This window comes from Topomyia yanbarensis, chromosome 2 (genome assembly GCF_030247195.1).
Source record: "Topomyia yanbarensis strain Yona2022 chromosome 2, ASM3024719v1, whole genome shotgun sequence".
NCBI lineage: Eukaryota > Metazoa > Arthropoda > Insecta > Diptera > Culicidae > Topomyia > Topomyia yanbarensis.
Window position 1 is genome coordinate 376,300,713 of NC_080671.1, and position 21,235 is coordinate 376,321,947.

Below are 21,235 nucleotides of genomic sequence, written 5' to 3' on the forward strand. Positions count from 1 at the left end.
TCAAACTGTTTAAATCGCCTGACCATGTTCGTCCGCATTTCGTTTTTTTTTTTTTTGACTGGGGGGATTGGAAATGTTCACGTGGACTTTCCATTATATTTTTGTCTTTTATAAGAAAATTAAATAAATTTGTAACGTCATTGGTGTGAGCGCTTACCTTCAATTTTTTTAAGATTTTGAAATAGTCAAAGTGCTTATAACAGCATAGTGTATGATGATAACCATAATAAAAAAAAATCAGAGGAAATCTCCTGTGACTTGGTCAAATATCTCTTATTTTGGATTGCAAAGCTGGTAGTTGAAATTACGAGTCAATTCTTGAATCTGATTTTATGTTATTATGATGAATCTTTAAAACGTAAAATGAAAAGATCATAATGTTCAGAAATCTGACATTTGCATAAAAATTTTACAAAAGATTAAAGAAGTGTATGGTATTCTGTAGTTGTAGTTTGAACGATTTTTATTTATCGCCATAGTAGTCTAACACATAGAAAATTTTCCTAAAAACCCATATTTTATTAAATTAGTCAAAAAAATCAAATTGTCCACGTGGACATCATAAGGACAGGGGTAGGGGTACTGGAATTGTCCCCACTTGTCCATGAAGGAGGAGGATGAGGTTAAAAACGAAGATTTTTTGTCAACGTGGTATATGAACGGCCCCTAAGGGGATAACCTCTTCCCATTGATGCAGTAAATTTGAGGGTTCTATTCGCTCGAACGCGCCTGGCAACTTTTCCCCAGGTTTTCGGCAATGAAAAAAATGCGTTTAATTGCTGCAGATAGTTAAAACTATCCGGTTCTTTTATTCATGAGAATGAAATCACCGAGCACTTCTCCAGATTTACACACATTCGGTTCTTTTTAAACCAAACAACAAAAATTTCAATCACAATTGAGCGACTCAGACGAAATATCTAGAGATCATCCACGATGGAAAGTCGTAAAGTCTTCAGCACTAGATGTACATCATTAAAGTACGGCAGATCATCAATAGTACCAAGCAGGCCCATGCGCAGAAAATTCTCAAGGAGGGGGGGGTGTTTTGATTTTTTATCGCTTATTTTAAAAGAAACGTACAGAAACCCTTAAACTTTGAAGGTTTTTTTCAGACGCTGGACCTAGTCTTGTGAACCAAATGACTCAGCTCAACAAATTAGGTATATGTCTGTTATCGAGAAGGAGTTATCAAAAGACGCCGCTGCATAGTGGCCTAACGATCACTAGAGGCCTAACGATCGAATATATTCACAGGGTGTCTTTGGACGAACTGTTCGTAAGAATATTTCCCACAACCTGATAAAAATTAAAATTAAGCATGGCTTACTACGATCAAACTAAAAAAATATCTTTTTTGCTGACGAGGTAGAAAGTTGATGACTTCGACAAAGTTTTAGAAATACTCGTAATGAAGAATTTTGTTAAACAACTTGAACTTGTATGACTTAAAATTATCGATTTATAAAGCGTTTTCTACGGCAACCCCCTACAATTTAGTTTTTTAATATATTTTCTCCATTGTGACTTGGATGTGGAGGCACACACCACACATAGAAGAAAAAAAATGTTGGTAAAAATAAGAGTTTCTCACTCTTTCCAAAAAAACAACCAATACATACTCTTAGCTTAAAAATAAAGCTTTTATTTTGAGTACTATTCTTCATTTGCTTAAAAGGAAAACTTTTACTTTGATTATTATTCTTGATTAATTTAAAAGTTTTACTTTCAACCTGATAGTTGGCGTTAGTTGTTTTTTGCTAAGAGCGGAACACTCTTACTTTTACCAATATTTTTTTTCTGTGTGCACATAATATTATTGGAGAATGTAAGTAAAAATACTCATTCGTTTCAAAGTTATTGAAGATTTTAGCATTTTATACCATTAATTACAAAATTTCACGAAAAAAATCGAAAATATATTTTTTTCGTTGATTTTTATATGGAAAAAGTAAAAAAAAACATTACAAAGTGAGCTTACCCTATCCATAGGGTTCTAGAGTGCCACGCATCAAACCTTCTTACGTTTATTATGCGTAGTGTGGACATTGAAAATAGTGCCTGCTCGTCCTTTTTGGTTTGCACCTTTCTCTCTTATACGCAGTTGAAGTTGGTGTAAAAAAAAATAAAATTCTTCAATAACTCAAAATGAATGAGTATTTTTGCAAGAGGTGTTCGCCGCGCCGCCGATTTCAGGTAAAAAAATTAAATGCAGTCTTCAACAATAATTTAATTTTTCAATAAATGCAACAATTTTATGTGGTTTAAATACCTCAACATTTGTCTGGAACATCGTTTGCACAAAAAGTCAAAGTGAAAAAAGTTATATTAAAAAACTAAATTTAAGGGCTTTATAAATCGATAACCTTAAGTCCTACAAGTTCAAGCTGTTCAACAAAATTCTTTATTATGAGCATTTCTAATACTTTGTCGAAGACACCAACTTTCTACCTCGTCAGTACAAAAAGGTTGTTTTTATAGTTCAATCATAGTAAACCATGCCTCAATTTAATTTTTATCAGATTGTGGGGATAATTCATACGAATAATTCCTCCTATTTTATGGTTTGGCCTCTAGTGAATTAAGTACACGTTTTTGGCTTTTCCGACCACTGTGTGTTGCCTGCTGACTCGTGGTGGATTCGGATTGGTTTGTTAAACCTAAACCTCTTGTATCTCGCAATCCTCATCCATCCGGAGCAATCGTTAAGTTCTGCTTTAGTAGGGATTGTGTTCTTGACCGTCAGAAAACGAACGAGAAAACTTGAATTTCCATAAGACTCAATGGGGGGTTAGCCCCTTTTGGACGCCAGCTAGTACTGGGGCTACCTCCATGGGCAACTTTGACTGCTAATAGCAAAAAATCCAAAATTATTCTAAGATGGCAGTACACGTGGATTACTTAGGACTATCGAAAAATGCAAAAAATTCGATTTCGGAAAAAATGTGGGTTAGCCCCTTTTGAACGTCAGCCACTCATCTATCGGCGATTATTTCGTCATTTGACGTACCTTTTATGAACACTAATTTAAATTAAAAATGATACAATTATCCTGTGTTGTTTAAACCTGTTCAAATAATATATTGTAAATTCATGAAATCAGTCAACTTCAACTGAGCTGAATAGTTTTTGTAGAAACCTTAAATATGTTTGCTCAATGAGTCAGACATTTTTGTTGTTTACTATTGAATGTCGATAATTTTCCTGCAAAAGTTCGATAAAAGTCAGCTGCATACTTATAGGCAATTTTGTTTTCTTTTTCTAGACGTCACAATATCGGAGCATCCAGTTGCCTGTTGATATGCAATTTTCACAACATTTAAAGCGTGATTTCTCTTTTTGATACAAACATTTTGCAGAACAAAGCTATCTCAAAATCAACGATTGAAAATTTACAACAAATTTATAAACCAAATAAATTGCCAAACAATTTGGACGTTTTCAATCTATGAGTATCAATACTTGTTTTAAAAATGCAAACAGTTACATTTACCCGAATTGAAGAAAGTTATTCGAAAACTTTAGAAAAGTGATCAATGTACACCTGTTTTACGGCACTTAGGGCAGGATGGGAAATGTTGATATGATACCTACTTAAAGGAAGGCCACCGACTCAGCGATGCACAGTGTTTCCAAATAGGCAAAAACGTGATCGAAATTGTCATGACCACGAAAACCAACGTTGTATGGAATATAGTAAGAAACAACTTTCTTTTTGTTTTAAAAGACATTTGTGGAGTTTTCTATGATACACCCCTGAAAATCACATTTTTCAAAATAATTTTTTTGGGTGATTTATTAGAATTTCAAAATGTTCCAAGATTTTATCCGGCATAAAAAATAAACAATTTTTGTTATGCTAGTTTATTTCTATCTCTTATATCTGTGGAGTATCGAAACTTTTGTTGCCAAAAAAGCAACATTTTGGTATGAAATAACACTCCAATCCGCAAAATGTCTGCCAACAATCTTTTAGCTTGGATTGAAATGATGATGAAATGTCTTCATCTCCACTTGTGTTGCTTTCAGTGTTGTCACCCGGCCCGACGAAAAGATTTTTCGCATCCTCCGATAACGGAGTATTTTTTTATAATTCGTTTATTTGACACGGCTCATAGCGGTAGCTTAACGGAGCCGTGGATCTTTTATATGTTTACAAATGTAAAAATAAAAATATAAACAAATATTATTATAATACTGGATCTCGCGCGCGCAACTTTTTATTGCGAGCGGAGACCTTCTTTCGCGGGGTTTGCTGGCAAACTGTATCTGGGGGGTCATTTAATTCTTTTTTGTTTTTCACGTCCAGGTCGAAGCCGGCTTGGTGTCCGCGATCAGATGTTTTTCCCTGTTTCTTGCACTTATTAGGTTTGTTCCAGTACCAGGAGAAACTGGAAGTACTCCGGAGCAAACAGGGAGAAAACCGTTCCTGTATTATCTCCTTTTCTTTTTCTTCTTCTGGTAGCAAATCGGAGTGAAAAGGAGCAAGAATTTTTTGCTCCGGAGCAACAGGGGGTGACTTCCGTGTACTGGAACAAACCTATTGTTGAGCAGCGTGAATCCGTTACTGTTATTGTTATCCTTGCCAATGTTGCTTACAGTTGATTTTGTGGTACTGGATGCTTCTTTTGTGGTTGTCATTATGGTCTGTGCAACTGCTGCCACAAATTTGGCCACCGTTTGTGGTTCAGATATTGGTATTGAAAACTCTGTTTTGGGTTGGTTTGCCGTAAATGAGTTGTCAATCGGTTGAGATGCGTCTTCCTCAGCATCTTCCGCGCAAGGTTGTCCATGATGAGCTGTCTGATTACAATACTTGCACGTAGGAGTTTGCCCCTCATGGGTGCATAGCATAGTTTGCATAATTGTAGTTCCGTAAGTTTTGAGTTGTATTATCAAGTAGGAGGGTATAGGCCTTTCAACCCGCATCCTCACTACAAAAACGCCGTTAGGAGTACCCGGGAAGAAGTTTCTCCAAGTATCAGGTGTAACGGATTCTACTTCTCCGTATTGCGCCATGCATTTTGCAATTGGCTCAGGAGGGGTACGAGGCGATAGGTCATATAACCTTACATCTATTAAATCATTCTCAATATATACGGGAATCTTAATTCCAACTTTTTTTTTCCTTTTTTATTAATTCCAACGTTGTCACTTTCAACCACGTGTTTTAAGTTGTTCTTCAAAACGAAACGCTCGGCTTGTGCTAACATGTTGAACGTTATTAACACTGCACTGCGAAGATGATGATACTAAAGGTACAACACTTCCGTAAGTCTAAGTTGCATTTTTACCTTCAGAAGGTACTCCACTTCACTAAAACTCGGTCGTTTTAAACAAAATTTAAAGTCAACGACTGCAGCGTTGGGTCGGAGTAGAGCTTTTTCGTCAACTTTACTCTTGATGACAAAAATAGTTCGATGTTTTCTTTGTTCTCGAGACAATGCACACTAGATCGAGAGGCCTGTTGTTCAGTTGGCTCGATTGTACGTCTGACTGCGGCGGAAGTAGAAAGTAGACTGATAACGGAGTATTGTCCTTAGGTGGAAATCCTCTGATTAATGAAATTAGGGGATCAGATTCTCCAACAATCGGTGTACTAAATCTGTGTTGATTTATACCCTGTATAACTTTCGATCATGATCCTCTTTGTAATTTCGTATGCCCATGGATGGATTTGGGGGGTTTCTTCTGAAAATTGACCAAAAGGAATTAGGAAAGATGAAATCACATTGGCCGCATAAATTACGATTTTATGTACCGACGCCGGCAATCATACAGGCCCACGATAATTTTTGAGGTTTTAAACACATATTCATCGAACTTTTTACGGTCGATTTCATATCCTGAAAATATTATAATTTCAATCCAAACTAAAAGATTTTAGAACTGAAAAATTAATATTGGTATATTTCCAATGTTTGGTTCCATTTTGTAGTTGGTAAGCTTTGTTAACCACCCCCACCCCCGCACCCTTTTTGCTCTCCACTGTGTAACAACATACTTTATATTTCCTCGTTCTCTGTAATGTAATTTTTAAATGGCCTTAAATAAGGGTTTTATAGTCATTTTTTGAATATATGTTTTTGCATGCAAGAGACAGCATGCGACAAATGGATTTGATAGCGTTTGCTTCATAGATTCGAATTAAAAGTATCGATAACTTCACAGATATAAGAGATAGAAATAAACTAGCATAGCAAAAATTGTGTATTTTTTATACCGGATAAAATTTTAAAACATTTTGAAATTCTAATAAATCACCCAGAAAAGCTATTTTGAAAAAAAAAGTGATTTTCAGGGGGTGTATCATAGAAAACTCCACAAATGTATATTAAAACTAAAAAATAGATACATAGTCTTTTCAGCAAAGTTGTTTCTTATTATATTCCCTAGAACTTTGCTGAATATAGTTTTTTTTATTATTTTCATAAATGATCAAACAAAAATTTGCTTCTCAATTTTGGGGGGATTAATCACCAAACTAATACTTTAATAAGATGGGGTATATTTTATAGACAAACTTTGCTGAAGACACTATAGCGCGAAAATCGTTTTTTCGTGGTTAAAACAATTTCGATCGCGTTTTTGCCTATTTGGAAAGACGCTTCCATAAGTATCACGGAGTTGGAATGAAAGACAAGTATTGCGCACTTCCCACCAACCTGGACTCCGCACTTTCAAAGTGCGAGTGATCAAACTGCTACTGAAAACTGCGAGCTGTCAAAACACATGTGTTTCAAGTGATAGAAATGGTACTTTCATAGACTAGCCAGTCGAACTAACCAGTCTATGAGAAGAATTTAATAGAATAATAGTAAGTGCGGTTAGAATCCAGTTTGTAGTGCCACAAGCAATATTGGTCTAGGATTCGACACAAGCAGGCAATGTGACCGCAAAATTAATATGTTTTAGGTGGTAGTTGGGTTGGTCTGAGAGTACGCGAATATTCAGAGTAAGTATTGCGCACTTCCCACTAACCTGGACTCCGCACTTTTAATGTGCGAGTGATCATACTGCTACTGAAAACTGTGAGCTGTCAAAACACATGTATTTCAAGTGGTAGAGATGGTACTCTCATAGACAATCGAATTAACCAGTCTAGGAGAATAATTTATTAGAAGAATGTTAAGTGCGCAGTGCGGTTCGAATCCAGGTTTTGGTGCAACAAGCATTAGATATTTGGCTAGATTTTTCTTGTGTTTAAACCCTGGATAGCCGGCCACCGAGAGTGATTTACTTGCTCTCTAAATTACAATAATAATCAGTACAATCATTAAAAAGTAGTAGTAAGATCGGTGTTAAATGTTAAAAACACCGATTATAGAACACATGTCGATTCTCATGGGAGAAGAACATGGCTGTCTTTGCCGTTGGTAGACTTGAGCGATTCGTAATAACTCTGCCCAAGCTCGACTCCTGCCAGCAGAAGACAAAAAATTAGTTCGTAAGATTTTAAGCTCGTTTCTAATGACTCTACCATTTCTGTATATTTCACATCCTTGCTCTCATTTGAGCTCTAAATTTTCATTATTTTCCCTACTTAGTAATCTCTAGCCAATTGAATGCCATTTAAAAATAGAAAAGCTAACTATATCTTGATAGTAAATCACGTAGACAGTTGGGAGAAATAGTCGTAACTTTTATCTGAACGACAATTTCAAACTAGAAATATAGTACAGCTTAAAAAAAAATTCAAGATAAGATTATTTTAGAAAAATGGTTAGTATGCAAAATTAGAATCATTGAAAAAATATGAGTTATATTTTAACAACTACACTCTCTAAATGACTCCAACAAATTATTTTTTTAAATAATCATTGGGTAGAAATTGTAAATCATCAACTTTTATCTCAACTTCAATTTATAATTTATAATTGGAGAACTAGTTGGTGAACCTACTCACATAACCATAGCCGATTATCCATTGTCTACATATCCATATTATACGATTCAAACATCTCAGGCTCACTCGATACTCTATTTCCCAAAAGCAACTTTGGACATTAAAGAGTTACTCCCGTTAGTGACGTTTTTCTTGTATGCTAAACCTGTGTGCAAGTTCATCATTTACTTGCATCGGAAGCAAGTATCATGCTAAGACAAGACGTGACAATAGGGAGGGCCGTTTTTGTTCCAAATTTACGTCAGAATGTTCCAGCTCCTGATTGGTTATTTCTGACTTTTTGCACCGTACGCAATGTTACTGCAGGGATAGTGAAATGATGGTTGGCAGTGTTGCTATATTTATAGGAAAAGATTGCCATTGCTTTTGACAAATAAAATTATAATCGCTAAAAAAGAATAAATGATTAAATTGATCAGAAATTGTGTGGCAAAGTAAAACAAGTATTTATCATGCATTTACCGTATATATGGTTGATTAACATTAACAAAAATAAGACAGAAACCACATAATAATCTACAAATTTTCAGAAAATTGTTTCATCAAACCATACTAAACACCCATGACATGGAAAAACCGTGCCCTTCATCAATATAGTAGAATAAAGATACAAAATATTGCCGGCATAAAATAAATTAACTAGACTCTATTTTTATTATTAAAAATAGCAACACTGTTCGGAAGATTTCGGCAGGGTGAAAATGTGCGAAAAGAAGAACGTCGAAGGAAAAATAAGAAGCCGATTGTCACGTCTTGTCTTAGGTATCATGCAACACACTCCAACACCTTTACGTCCAGAGATGCCAGGTACTTTTTTCAAATGTCTGTAATAATAATTTTAAAAGTTTGGGAAGAACAAAAATGTCAGGAAAGCTAGTGTAATCAAAAGCCTTTTCATTCAAAACCCTGTAAATATCTGCAACCAAACTAAAAAATCTGCAAATATCTGCAAACAAACTAAAAAATCTGCAAATATCTGCGTCATCGAAGAAATCTGCAGCTTAAATTAAGTCTGCGAATTTACAGACTTGTCTGCAACTCTGGCATCTCTGTTTACGTCAAACATAATAAACAAACAAACCACGTGGCTGATCGGATGCGATACACACGATTCACTGTCCTCACACAGTGTAGCATAACATGAATGGAACGTAACCATCAGGATAAGTTGAATGTACTTCTTACATGCTCATTCAAACTTTCCGTACGTTAAAACTATCAGTACCGCTAATGTTGCATGCGCCCGTCTCCATATGAACGCTCCTTCGCCGTGCTGTACCGGTTATACGGGTCGTGTAAATAATACCTTATCGCGAATAGCATCGTCGGTGTATTTGTGGATCACAAGGCTGTTCGGTATGGGTTCTTCAGGGTGTTATTCGAATTCAAACATCGACTCAAAACACCTGTCGTCTACTCATTTAGGCGATTTACTTATTATATTAAATTTATATATTTTATCAAAATTTAATACTTGCGAGATTAGCATATCACATAATTTCCACCTGCATAGGAATACCATCCCATATATTACCGGTTAAAAAATTGATAGTAAATTTCTAGATTCATTACGGCATATTTTTACACTCCCTTCACTACGGTTTGTTTATTATGCTGGTAGCTAGTGTGCGTGTTTTCTTGCTTGCAGTTAGCTCAGCTGGTCTGGTATTTTGACACTAGGTACTTCGTCGCACTCACGAATTTATCTGTTCGGTGTTATCTAATAACTGACGGTAGTGTTGTGAAATTCATGTTTGATTGATATGTTACAATAACATAAAGCTTTTCATAGTAATAAATCGATAGTAAGTGCAAAGTGTCGTTGAAAAAAAGATGTCCCGCGCTCAGGATGCGATTGCCTTATTGCGGGCTCTCAAGCTAGTCGCAGAAGCATCGGTAAAAACTCAAAATGCCTACGCTCGTCACCTGTGGGCCAATTCGAGCGTCCGGGAACTACTGGAGCAACAGCTTCGGCAGGGTGAAGATTCAGTCAAGAAGATACTGCAGAATCCAACCGAGGAACTGGAAAAGGCAGGCGGACTGTTAAAGGATACACTGGAACGAACAGCGGTGGTAGCGGAAGGACTGAAACAGCTGACGGCGATGGCAGTGCCGAAAGTAAGCGGTCTTCAAGGAGGATCGTCAAGTTTTGCGAGCGGAGAATCCAGTGCCGGACAGGAAACTGGAGCGACCGGTGACAGACCGTCGGATATTGGTAAGATTTTAGGCGTTCCACGTTTAATTTTTATTTTAGCGACCGGTACCTATTCGATACTTATAACCCTTTGTTCGCGTGTCGTAAACATGTGTTTTGAATAAACATGAGTCAACTTGTGGTGTAGTGTGTGTCGTGATTAGATAGTTGAGAACATGGTTAACTAGCTAGTCACGCGATTAAATATGGATCTGCTAATATATTTTAAATTCAGGGTGGGGTACAAAGGCGCAAATAAATGTTTTTCAAGCAAATACACATGAAATCAAATTATCAGACTAAAATGACATGATTTATGCAGCGCGTATAAGAAACACACTATTTATTGGAATCAGAACAAACTTGCTTAACGTACAACTTTAAATAAAGACCCACAACTATTTGCTTTGCAATGTTTTGAAATAAACACATGTAGACAAGTCTTTTGAATCCGAGACCTCTAGTCACCTTACATCAGCTTATCTGACTGATCTTGTTCTTGTTATGCTCAATATCGACGATAATGCTTGTCTTATATTTTGTAGGAAACCTGGACATATCCAAAATAACGCTCAAAGAACTAGAAGCAATTCTATCTGAACATAACAAAAACCGACAGATTAACCTCACCTTCGAAGGCGACAAACGTAAAGCCACTATACCCGAAAAATGTCCGGATCCAGTCGTAACGGTGGACAGTCAAGCCAAACCACCTACAAGCAAGCCTTCACAGTCGGTAACGGCTGGTGAAAAGCAGGTTGAACAAATGATGAAAATCGTCTCGTCATACGATTCATTAAAACCTACAGAAAAGTCCTCTTCGCCCGCGGCAGCAGCTGCAGCAGCAGCCATCGATCTACCTCAGCTTAGTGTCGTTGCGAAACAGCGCAAAGTTCCGTCGTCCCGAATGGCTCGGTTAGCCTCGTTCGGTACCCTATTTGCCGGATTGGGTATCGGTACTGTAAATGAATTAGCTAAGGGTGCGCTCGGTCTGGGAGGTACCCTGGATGCTAAGGAAGCCCTTTTCAGCCCCAGTAATGCGGAAAGAATTGTGGATACGCTGTGCAAAGTTCGGGGAGCGGCTCTCAAGCTAGGACAAATTCTCAGCATACAGGATTCGAACATTGTCTCGCCGCAGCTTATAAAAGCGTTCGAAAGAGTTCGTCAGGCCGCAGACTATATGCCCGATTGGCAGGTTGAGGAACAGTTGGTCGGTGGGTTGGGAGTTGACTGGAGAAAAAAGTTGGCCAGTTTCGATCAGAAACCTTTCGCAGCAGCTTCTATCGGACAGGTGCATCGTGGCGTACTGCACGACGGGACGGAGGTTGCTATCAAAGTTCAGTATCCGGGAGTAGCGAAGAGCATCGAAAGCGACATCGATAATCTGGTCTCGATGCTCAAAGTGTGGGATGTTTTTCCAGCTGGGTTCTTCATCGACAATGTGGTGACGGTTGCGAAGCGAGAGTTGGCCTGGGAAGTGGACTACCACAGAGAGGCCGAGTATACAGATCGCTTCGGAGAAATGATACAACATATGCCGGAATTTCGGGTACCTAAGGTAATAACGGAATTGACGTCGGCCAACGTACTTACAACGGAGTTGGTTCCCGGTGTCCCCATGGATAGGTGTCTCAGTATGAGGTAAATCCGGATTCATTTCCAAAACTTAGTACACATTTTACATGTATGATGTTTACAGCCAGGACCACCGCGATCACATCGCACGTTCGGTTATGAAGCTGTGCCTTAACGAGTTGTTTACTTTCCGCTGTATGCAGACGGATCCCAATTGGTCCAATTTTCTATACGACAGTGAAACGCGAAAGATCATGCTAATAGACTTCGGTGCAACACGGTTCTATACTAAAACTTTCATGGATGACTACATGCGGGTTTGTGAACAACTTCTTAAATCATAATATTTTCCGTTAATGTTCACATTTGTTTCCAGGTTATTCAGGCAGCCACTAGAAATGATCGACAGAGTATACTCGAGCTGTCGCGCAAAATGGGTTTCCTTACCGGCTATGAATCGGTAGCTATGGAGAAAGCCCACATCGATGCCGTATTGATTTTAGGCGAAGTGTTCAGCGTCGACGGCGAGTTTGAATTTGGGCGACAAAATACAACCAAAAAGATTGCTTCTCTCGTTCCGGTTATGGTCGCGCACCGTTTATGCCCTCCGCCGGAGGAAATCTACTCGCTACACCGGAAGTTGTCGGGAGTCTTTCTGCTGTGTGCTAGATTGAACGCAAAAATAGACTGTAAACCACTGTTTGCCGAAGTTTCGGGAAATTATACTTTTGGATGAATTTGACTAAAAATGTTTTATTTTCAAGAAAAGGCCACCAAGCAATCCATTTATATGCTCGTTACCCTCATACAAAACTAGTTACCAAAAAAACATCATGCTCAATCTTTAGTGATTCCTCTTTTCTCCAGACCAGACCTTATACAAGTCATGATATCCACCGCTAATTCACAACGATCATCATTCGCCGTGCCGTCACATTCTTCAGCAACTTCTTTGGCGACGTTGAGTTTTTCTTCATCCTTCTTGAACATCATTGCACTGATCTGAACAAATCCTTTCTTCGAGAACTGCTTGCCATCAGAAATCCCGAATTGCTGTTGCATACAAGAATGGAAACACTTTTGCACTTGAGTTTCGGGCATCTTATCTTCGACCAGGTCTTCCACGTCAGCATCGGTAGCTCCTTCGCTGGCCTTGCAGTCTTGAGCTAAGCCCCGTATCATCTCTTTGCCACGTTCTTTCATTTCTTCGTCGGTTTGTTCGGCCTGCAAAGGTTGGGAAATTACTACCACTGAAAAACCTCACGCTAACTCGGACTAAATCACCTTACAACTTGTTAGGACCAACACGGTGCAAACGGCGATAATATACAAATTTCTCATTTTTGCAACTAACCAACCCGATCAACGGTTAAGCCGTAACTGAGTAACCAACCCTTCGGTCTAACATTTATAGCACATATTGTTTTAAATGACAAAACTTTTCATTACACGAGCCGTAAAAAATCACGACCAAGTCAGATATAACTTGCATGACCGTAGGTCATTCCATTCGTTTGATTGCGTTCTACTGATTGCTTTTCGAAACATCCCACTTCCGGAGAAGTGCTTCTTGCAACCGTTCAAGATGGTATCACCAGCCGCTCAATGAATGATAATTAGCTTGGTTCAAGCGTGTTTCGGATTGATACAGTAATTTGTCGTTTGTTTTGTTGTTTATGTATTAATCATCATCGATTTTGCAATTGTTTTAGGAAGGAGTATGAAAATATTGTAAATTTTTTCCTGGATGATACCCGTATACATTCTCATACCAACTGAAAAGCCCCGTACGACCATTATACTGTTTCGTGATGATAAATTAGGTGATTGTCATTTCCACAGGTGCAAATTTTCTGCCAAATAATGTATGCGATGCGAACTTCGTTATTTTTTCAGTATCCAAAACGGTTGTTCAATTCTGACATATCAATTCTAGTCTAGTCTAGTCTAGTCTACACATACACAGCCAATACATGTAGGGATCCTGGAAAATTGCAGACGTTCGTCCACAATTTTTCTTGTCATTATTAATGTTTGTGGCATATATTGAATATGACACAAGCATTAAAGCGGCCTGGCCAACTGTGCAGCGTACAAAATAAAGATGATTCAAAATTATACGGCAATCAAATTATTCATTTAATGAATAATTTAATCAACGGACTATTTTGAACCTTGAATAAGGAAGAAACGTGGACAACCGTACACAACCGTTTCAATTTGATGGGGGTTTGATAAATCGTTGGGAGTGACTTTGCTAAGAGGATCAATGTCACTCCTTTGGTTCCTGGGATTTTTCCTCATTTCTGCTTTCATTTTCACTTCTTTAGGAAGCTTCTGGCGGGCCTACTGAACCCTCAAAAAGGCAAGCTAAAATTGTGACTACGATCCAAGGAAATCAAAAACCACTTTTTTGTCGTTTTATGAGAATCGAAAGCCCGGAAGCGTTCGATCATTTGTATTTCAAATCACAAGTTCATTGAAATTAGAGAACTGTAACTAACCAGGTACATCTTTGTTTCATTATCATTCGTGTTCTGCTGTTTAGAGTGAAAGCGAAGCCTCTCCTCAAAAGGCTGTACAATAGCGAGAAGGAAATATTTGTGAGCTATACACGGCTGATGGATGACTCAAATCTTGAACAAAGTGAATGGTAATTTTAGTCTGTTTCTATTAGTCGATCTTGTTGGCTGGTCAGAGGCTAAGGGCCCTATTCTCAGTCGCGTCACCTGGTGACTAGAAGGAAATTTTCTTCTGGTCACTAGGTGACGTGACTGTGAGAATAGGGCCCTAAATTTCAATATCGTGGAAGAAGGTGATAATTGGGATTCAGCCAGCTCCAAGAACGGACTATAATATTTACTTTGTACAGCTCCGTGCTAGTAAGGTAGGCCAATGAACGAAAATCTCCCACCCAGAGAAAATTTTCTTTGGAAATCAAATTAGCCCTTATCAGCGCTATCAGACCATCAATCAAGAATTAAATTTGAACATCTTTTTCTTCACCAACTATTATTTTTATTTGAACGGGTCGAAATCAGCATACTTAAATTATCTGACTGAAGCTCATTTCTGCTTGGTTCCCACTAATTGCATGCAACGAACCGAAAATCTTTAACAGTTTTCGTTCGAAGCTCCACCTCTTTGACGATGAAAGTAAATTGATTTCATTCAATGGCCAGCCCATTTGGCTTCGAAGGTAAACACTTCTCTGGCGTCGGTGATAGGCATTCAGTCCGTACAGAGACCGACGAAAAATAAACGAAAAAAAAATTGAAATGAAAAAATCATTTGAATTTACAGCACTCAGTGTACTCTACTACAGTTTTGTTGCAAAAATTTATATGCACTAAACTTAAAAGCAGAGTACTATCTTTTCAATAGATTTCGAGCTTAACCGTTTCTGTATTCAAAAAATCTACAATGATGGAGGGTGCCCTTATGCTGGGGCCCGTAATTTCTCTCTACAGCCCTGGTCAAATGATTCAGAACAAAATTTTGAAAAAGATTTTTGAAGCGAACAGTATTATTGTGATTTTTAATCCTAGAACGTTACACTTATTTTTTTACCCTAGAACGTTGCAGTGGGGTACAAACGTACCTTACGCATTTGATCGCAATTTTCGCAGGTAAAAATGCAAACAAAAGAAATGTATAATATACCATTTTCCTAATTTTTTAATTGCGAAAACAGCTGCGTAGTGAAATTAGTTATTGGAGGCGTTTCGAGTTCTTCTCATCAGAATCCGAAACTAACTTAGTTAACGGATTAAGCTAGCGCCGGATTGACGCTAGCTCCAAAAAAACGAAAACACGATTTTCTCTTTAGTGGACAAAAAGTTTTTCCCCTAAAATATTTCTCCTAGGTGGAGCATAGAGCTGTGTAGTTGAAAGTACGGAAAGTTTAGAATCAATGATTCATAAATTGGGTTGTCCCAGGTCGGTAAATGCCGACTTCTCATTTTCACACGGCTCCAAAGATAAGGTGGGGTAAATTGGTACCCCAGTGCAACGTTCTATGGTTAAAATTAAAAAATTAGGTTCAATTAATAAACTGATAATGGGTTAGTGAACCTATAAAGTCGTACTAGTCTCATAAGTTTGGATATGTTATTATCTTAAAAGGGAACAAATTAAAAAATATTTTTTTTTTAAAGTTTTGGTCCTAGAAATAAAAAAGAATTGAGTAATAACCTGCCTTAGAAAATACAGTAACACGCATACCCTTAAAGATTCCTATTTCCGGCAAAATCGTTGCAATTATCAATTACAACGATTAGCTGGTCCTAGAAATAAAAAAGAATTGAGTAATAACCTGCCTTAGAAAATACAGTAACACGCATACCCTTAAAGATTCCTATTTCCGGCAAAATCGTTGCAATTATCAATTACAACGATTAGCTCTCTTTATAGTTGTTCTGCTCCTTATTCACATGACAAGTAGGCTTAAAAATTCTAGTGAAAAAATACCCAACTGCGACAGCATATTATATCTCAATTAGAATTAACCGATCCATGTAAGCAACATGGATGATAAGTTACCACTTGTGGCTGAACACCCAAGATATTCAATTAGAAATGTAATGTAAACTACAAAATTAAATATAAAACAATAAATCGCTTCTCCGCATGCTTATTCTGCACGATAAAACGGGTTAGAGAACAGATTCGTATAATTTGTAGAACGCCGAAGTAGAATACATTAAATTTATGATGCATAATGAAACCGCCTGTCAACATATCAGTAACAAATCGGGTCATTTGTGTTTACCGATAACATTTAAACAGCATTTTCAAACAGTAACGGAATCAAACTCAATTTTTAGTCTTTCACTTAATGGAATGACGACTGCAAAGGATCGATAAAAAACCGTGTTTTAGTTTGGTCATCAGCATTACGAATTCCACCCCTTCTTTACACGTAGAAAATATTTGCCGAATATTGTCGTGGCTGCAAAATGCTGCACTATAAAAATGGAGCGGCTAACTCGTACTAGAAATACGAGTAGTTTTGAGTTCACCCCCACAGTAGACATGCAATCAGCTTTGGCAATGGAGATGTTGGATGCAGTAAGCTTCGATGTTGGATACGACAATCTTTTGACGGAAATTCGTAAGTTATTAGACAAGATGTGCTTTTAGCGGTTCAAAGTTACCAATTATAGGATAATGTTAGAAATTTTGTGGAGTGAGTCAAAATAGTGAGTTTAAAATAGGTAATCTGTATACACATATACTAAAAAAGCAGCTTTGAAGGAATGTAACAGTCAACTGATATAAAGTATTGTCATAATTCAAAAGGCAATCTTCAAAATTTGAATTCTATGAAGTATAAAGATGAAATACAATTGTTTACGAAATACAGTGAAGACCCCCAATTTTATCTGCCCTCGATTTTGTCAGATTTTTTATCCCATTTTATCAGCATCATATGAAAATCCGTTTGATGAGCAGTAACAGACTAATAAAGTCAAATTTTAATAAGTAGGTACTTTCTTAGACTGCAAAATATTCAAAAATAAAGATATTTTTTTTTACTTCAGCGAAATTTGTGATAAATAACCAGAAATTTTTAGACTATGTCTAGGGACTAAAGAAGAGCATTTGAATAACTTTGGATTATTAAAAAGAGAGAGAGTCGCAATTTTATCAATATCACTTTTTGTCAGCCTAAAATACACCAAGGGGCTGATAATTGATAAACTGATAAACTTCAATATTCATTATGACAGCATCAGTTTTTACAAACACTTGAAGATTTTTTATATTATCAATTATTAACCCTAGAATGTTGCACTGGGGTACAAATGGTCGGTGTTGAGTCAGACCGGACTAAGTCGCAAAACATCAAAAAATGAGATAATGATAACACTGGATAAAGAATTTCTTCAGCTACATTCGACTTTTGTCAGATTTGAAATATGTAACCATAAACAAGAATTATGGTAAAAAATAATTTCCAATTATAACGTAGAGGATGCTGCGATTCAGACTTTAAACCCATTTTTCTCGAAATCAATATTTTGTCACTTAGTCCGGTCTGACTTAGCACCGACCAAATGTACCCCACGCCTTCTTTGGAGCCGTATAAAGCCGACCTGGCACCCTAACCATAATTCGCTTTAGAGTTCCTAGTAAGAGTAGGAAAAGGTGGTATAGTCAGTTTGCTTATAGCCTTCGTGGAAGGCTTCGTCAAACTTGGCGTGGGTGCATTTGTATCTCAGTGTACTGTTGCCGTTAGCGTTTCGTCAAGTTTCGTGCTGTCAGTGGAAATGTAATTGGTGACAATACCAGTTTAAATAGTGGTTGTTTTATTACGTAAGTAACAATTAGTGTTATATAATCGATTTTAACCATTTATTCAACTAATTTAATTTTCAAGTAGAAAATCGCTTTTTTGCTGATTTTTATTGACTTATTGTTAATTTTTATAGTTTTTCAAAACAATGGCCCACAAGTATAATTTGCGCAGATTAACTGCTGTTACAGTAACGTTACGTTTTACCAATGTACTACTGGTCAGAAATATATTTTTCATTTCAATTTCCACCCCAATTTGTAATATTTTCCAAAACCCGATTTTTAAACTTTCACTCTTTCAAATAATTGCATTTTTTTTTAAATATCGAATTTTTTTTTACCGTTTCCAGACCATTCATTCAACTTTTAGAATCATTTGATTTTTTTTTCAAATCGGTTGAAAATTGGCAAAGTTATCGTAATTTTTGTGAATTGAAAATTGAGAAGAATAAAAAAATCAAGTAAGTAACTATTTACGTTGTACATCTGAGTTCTGAATCGAATAGCGTAATTACATTTTGTATACTAGCTCATGTTCTCAAATGGTGAAGTTTAAAGTGAAAAAAGTTAAATAATTGCTCAAAAACACTTTTCTACTGCTCCTAAGGAGAAAAAATGGGTTAAAGGCAATTTTTCTCCAGTCTCCACTCACGATAAAATTTGATAAAAACGTAAAGTGACAAAACTTATAACTAAATTAGTAATGCAATCTGCGTTTCGACTTCGTCGGATTCTGATGTTTAGAGACTTTGTGTCTTCAGTAACGTTGCTGAAAATAGTAATAAAAAGCACTTAAGACATGAGAGCACTATGTACACAGTATATCGACTTCTAGAACAATATTTACAGAATTTCATTGAATCTTATTTCCTTTGCATAATTTTTTCATTGTTAATTTTCGAAACTGTATTTTGGATGAAATGTATATTTCATTGTTCTAAGCGATGAATATAAATATTAGAACAACTTGATTTCTAAATGTTCTTTTTGTAAATATCCTAATATTACGATACCTTGAATACATAAAGCATTCATGTTTTCAACAAAATTGTTTCTAATATCATTTTAAACTACTTTATAAAATACACCAAGTTTCTGGATAATACTTTTGTTTTTTTTTTCTCCTTTAGGGGGAAATCAGCAATATTATTGTTTAAAAGGATAAACTGTATTATGTTATAAAACTTTTTCTAAGATTCTAAACGTTTTCGAAATTAAAATTAAGCAAATTGGTTTAGAACATTTATTTTATCCTTGATATTAAAAGTTTCAAACTTTAAAACACAACATTGTAAACAAAATTACGCCATTTAATTGAGCACTTAAATGTACACCGTAAATAGTATCCCACAGCACTTTTTTAGCAGTATGTAAGATTATCTTCCCATATTATTCCTTACAACCACTATGTCGAAATAGCAACAGTTGAATTCGTTCAGGTTGAAACCTAGAGAAAACAACAACGGCGTTCGCGTTGTTAGCAGAGAGTCGTCTATTTATTGCAATTCTTTCGTCAAAACAAACAACGCACAAAGTATACGACACACGATTTATTCTATCGCGCAACAACATAGCACACCTCTGGAGCGAGGAATGGTCACACAAATAGAATTTGAGATAAAGCAATGTTGCACGTATTGTGAGAGAATGATAGGGTAATGAGCCTATTTTCGCCATGTTTCTATTACCACCCTACCTATTTGAAGCCGTTGGTTAGAGCAGGGGATGGTGGGGAGACAATTAGAGCACTCTATTCGAGTATTCGTTGCGATCAAATTCTCTTGATTCTTAACAACGAATCAAAGCTTTTGATTCCACAAGGAAAAAAAATCCGTTCATAAATTCATGAACAAAAGAGAACGATTTCGTGAGCTGAACGATTTACGAAAACCGTTATCAAGATCCTAATATTTTAAACAATATTTGTGTTTCCAAAAAACTAGTTCGCCCCGAATATGTACATAGCATTACATTCGAATGTTTGGAGGAGTTGCTGTAGTCGCTCCCTAGATATGTCTAGTTTTTGTTATGATTCTGATTTTGGGAATGCACAGCCGACAGTTAAACGATGTTCATGATTGCATTAGTTTATTCGCGTTTTTTGTGTTTTTTCGACGCGTTACCGTCATATATTATTCATGAGTTTACTATCGGATTTTTCTGTAAGAGTAGCGTGATTCATGTTCATGATTTCAGGATCATAGATATTTTAATCACGAGTAATGTGATTTATCTTCATGATTTCAGGATCTTAGTTACGATTTTCGTAACTTCTATTCACGTTATCATGATATGCTGGTCATGAGTAGAATAAATTATGGTCATGATTCCAGGATCTTAGTTGCGATTTTTGATATTTTTTCACGATAAGTGTAATTCGTGTTATTGATTTTAAGATCTTAGTCACGATTTTCGTAATTTATTTGAATGTTATTTTGATATTTTATTCTAGAGCTTACTTTCGAATTTGACAGGTGGAGTAATGTGACTCATGTTCATGATATCAAGCGGTTTTATTATGATATTCGTAATTTCTCTTTACCTTATCGCAATCTGTTATTTTTTTGGTTATTATCGATTTTTTACTCGGGAAGTAACGTGGCAATATAAACAGGAACATAAAAATGTGACTGATTTGCGGTATCTTGTTCTGTGATCTATGTCACGAACACGATTTGTGGCTCTATAATGTATTTTTGGTGCTCAGCTCATTTTTCGTTCCTCTTAACGGTCGCTAGCAGCTGAATATGTATGATATTTCATGGAATAGTGCATGGAGCAAAAATTATACTATGAATAATACTCCAATTTTTTTGAAACAGTTGGCTAGAAAATTTCATGAACATGTTGAAATTTATTAGGGATATCTTCTAAATACCACAAGCACGCAAGATATATCGAAAGAAATGTACTAGGAATCATTAACTAATTCACGAGCCAATGAATAATATTTAATTATTTTACGTGTACGAATGGTCAGTCGTGACCATTGTGCTAGGAATCATGAACCTGCGCACGAATTAATGAATAATATTTTAAGATTTCGTGAACTATTTCTCGAGCACGGATATTGGATTGAGACTATTATACTAAGAATCATGAACCAGATCACGAATACATGAATATTATTTTATGATTTCGTAAACTATTTCAAGAGCACGAATGGTAAGCTGTGTCTGTTATACTATGAATCACAACCCAGTTGACGAAAACATGACTAATATTTTATGATTTCGTGAACTTCTTGACGAGCACGAACG

The 21,235-nt window shown here is 36.5% G+C and overlaps 4 protein-coding genes across 4 annotated transcripts in view; 2 read left to right on the plus strand and 2 right to left on the minus strand.

Annotated features, from left to right (window-relative positions):
- The window catches only part of LOC131684624 (uncharacterized), a 127,237-nt gene that overhangs the window by 40,210 nt on the left and 65,792 nt on the right, over positions 1-21,235 (minus strand). The gene's annotated exons all lie outside the window — the stretch shown is intronic.
- Positions 9,591-12,424, plus strand: LOC131684622 (atypical kinase COQ8B, mitochondrial). The gene is made up of 4 exons (XM_058967641.1): positions 9,591-10,121; positions 10,646-11,741; positions 11,800-11,992; positions 12,052-12,424. Exons 1-4 carry the CDS (start codon positions 9,740-9,742, stop codon positions 12,409-12,411), a joined length of 2,031 nt encoding a protein of 676 aa, XP_058823624.1. The 5' UTR covers positions 9,591-9,739; the 3' UTR covers positions 12,412-12,424.
- On the minus strand, positions 12,413-13,090 carry LOC131684625 (general odorant-binding protein 19d-like). Its single transcript, XM_058967648.1, has 2 exons — positions 12,960-13,090; positions 12,413-12,899 (listed from the first exon to the last, which is right to left on the minus strand). The coding sequence occupies exons 1-2, from the start codon at positions 13,014-13,016 to the stop codon at positions 12,513-12,515; spliced, it is 444 nt and encodes a 147-aa protein (XP_058823631.1). The 5' UTR covers positions 13,017-13,090; the 3' UTR covers positions 12,413-12,512.
- LOC131680773 (uncharacterized) overlaps positions 16,650-21,235 on the plus strand; it is a 32,658-nt gene continuing 28,072 nt past the window's right edge. Inside the window, exon 1 of the mRNA XM_058961484.1 lies at positions 16,650-16,788. Coding sequence (XP_058817467.1) covers positions 16,650-16,788 — 139 coding nt within the window. The remainder of the gene's footprint in view (positions 16,789-21,235) is intronic.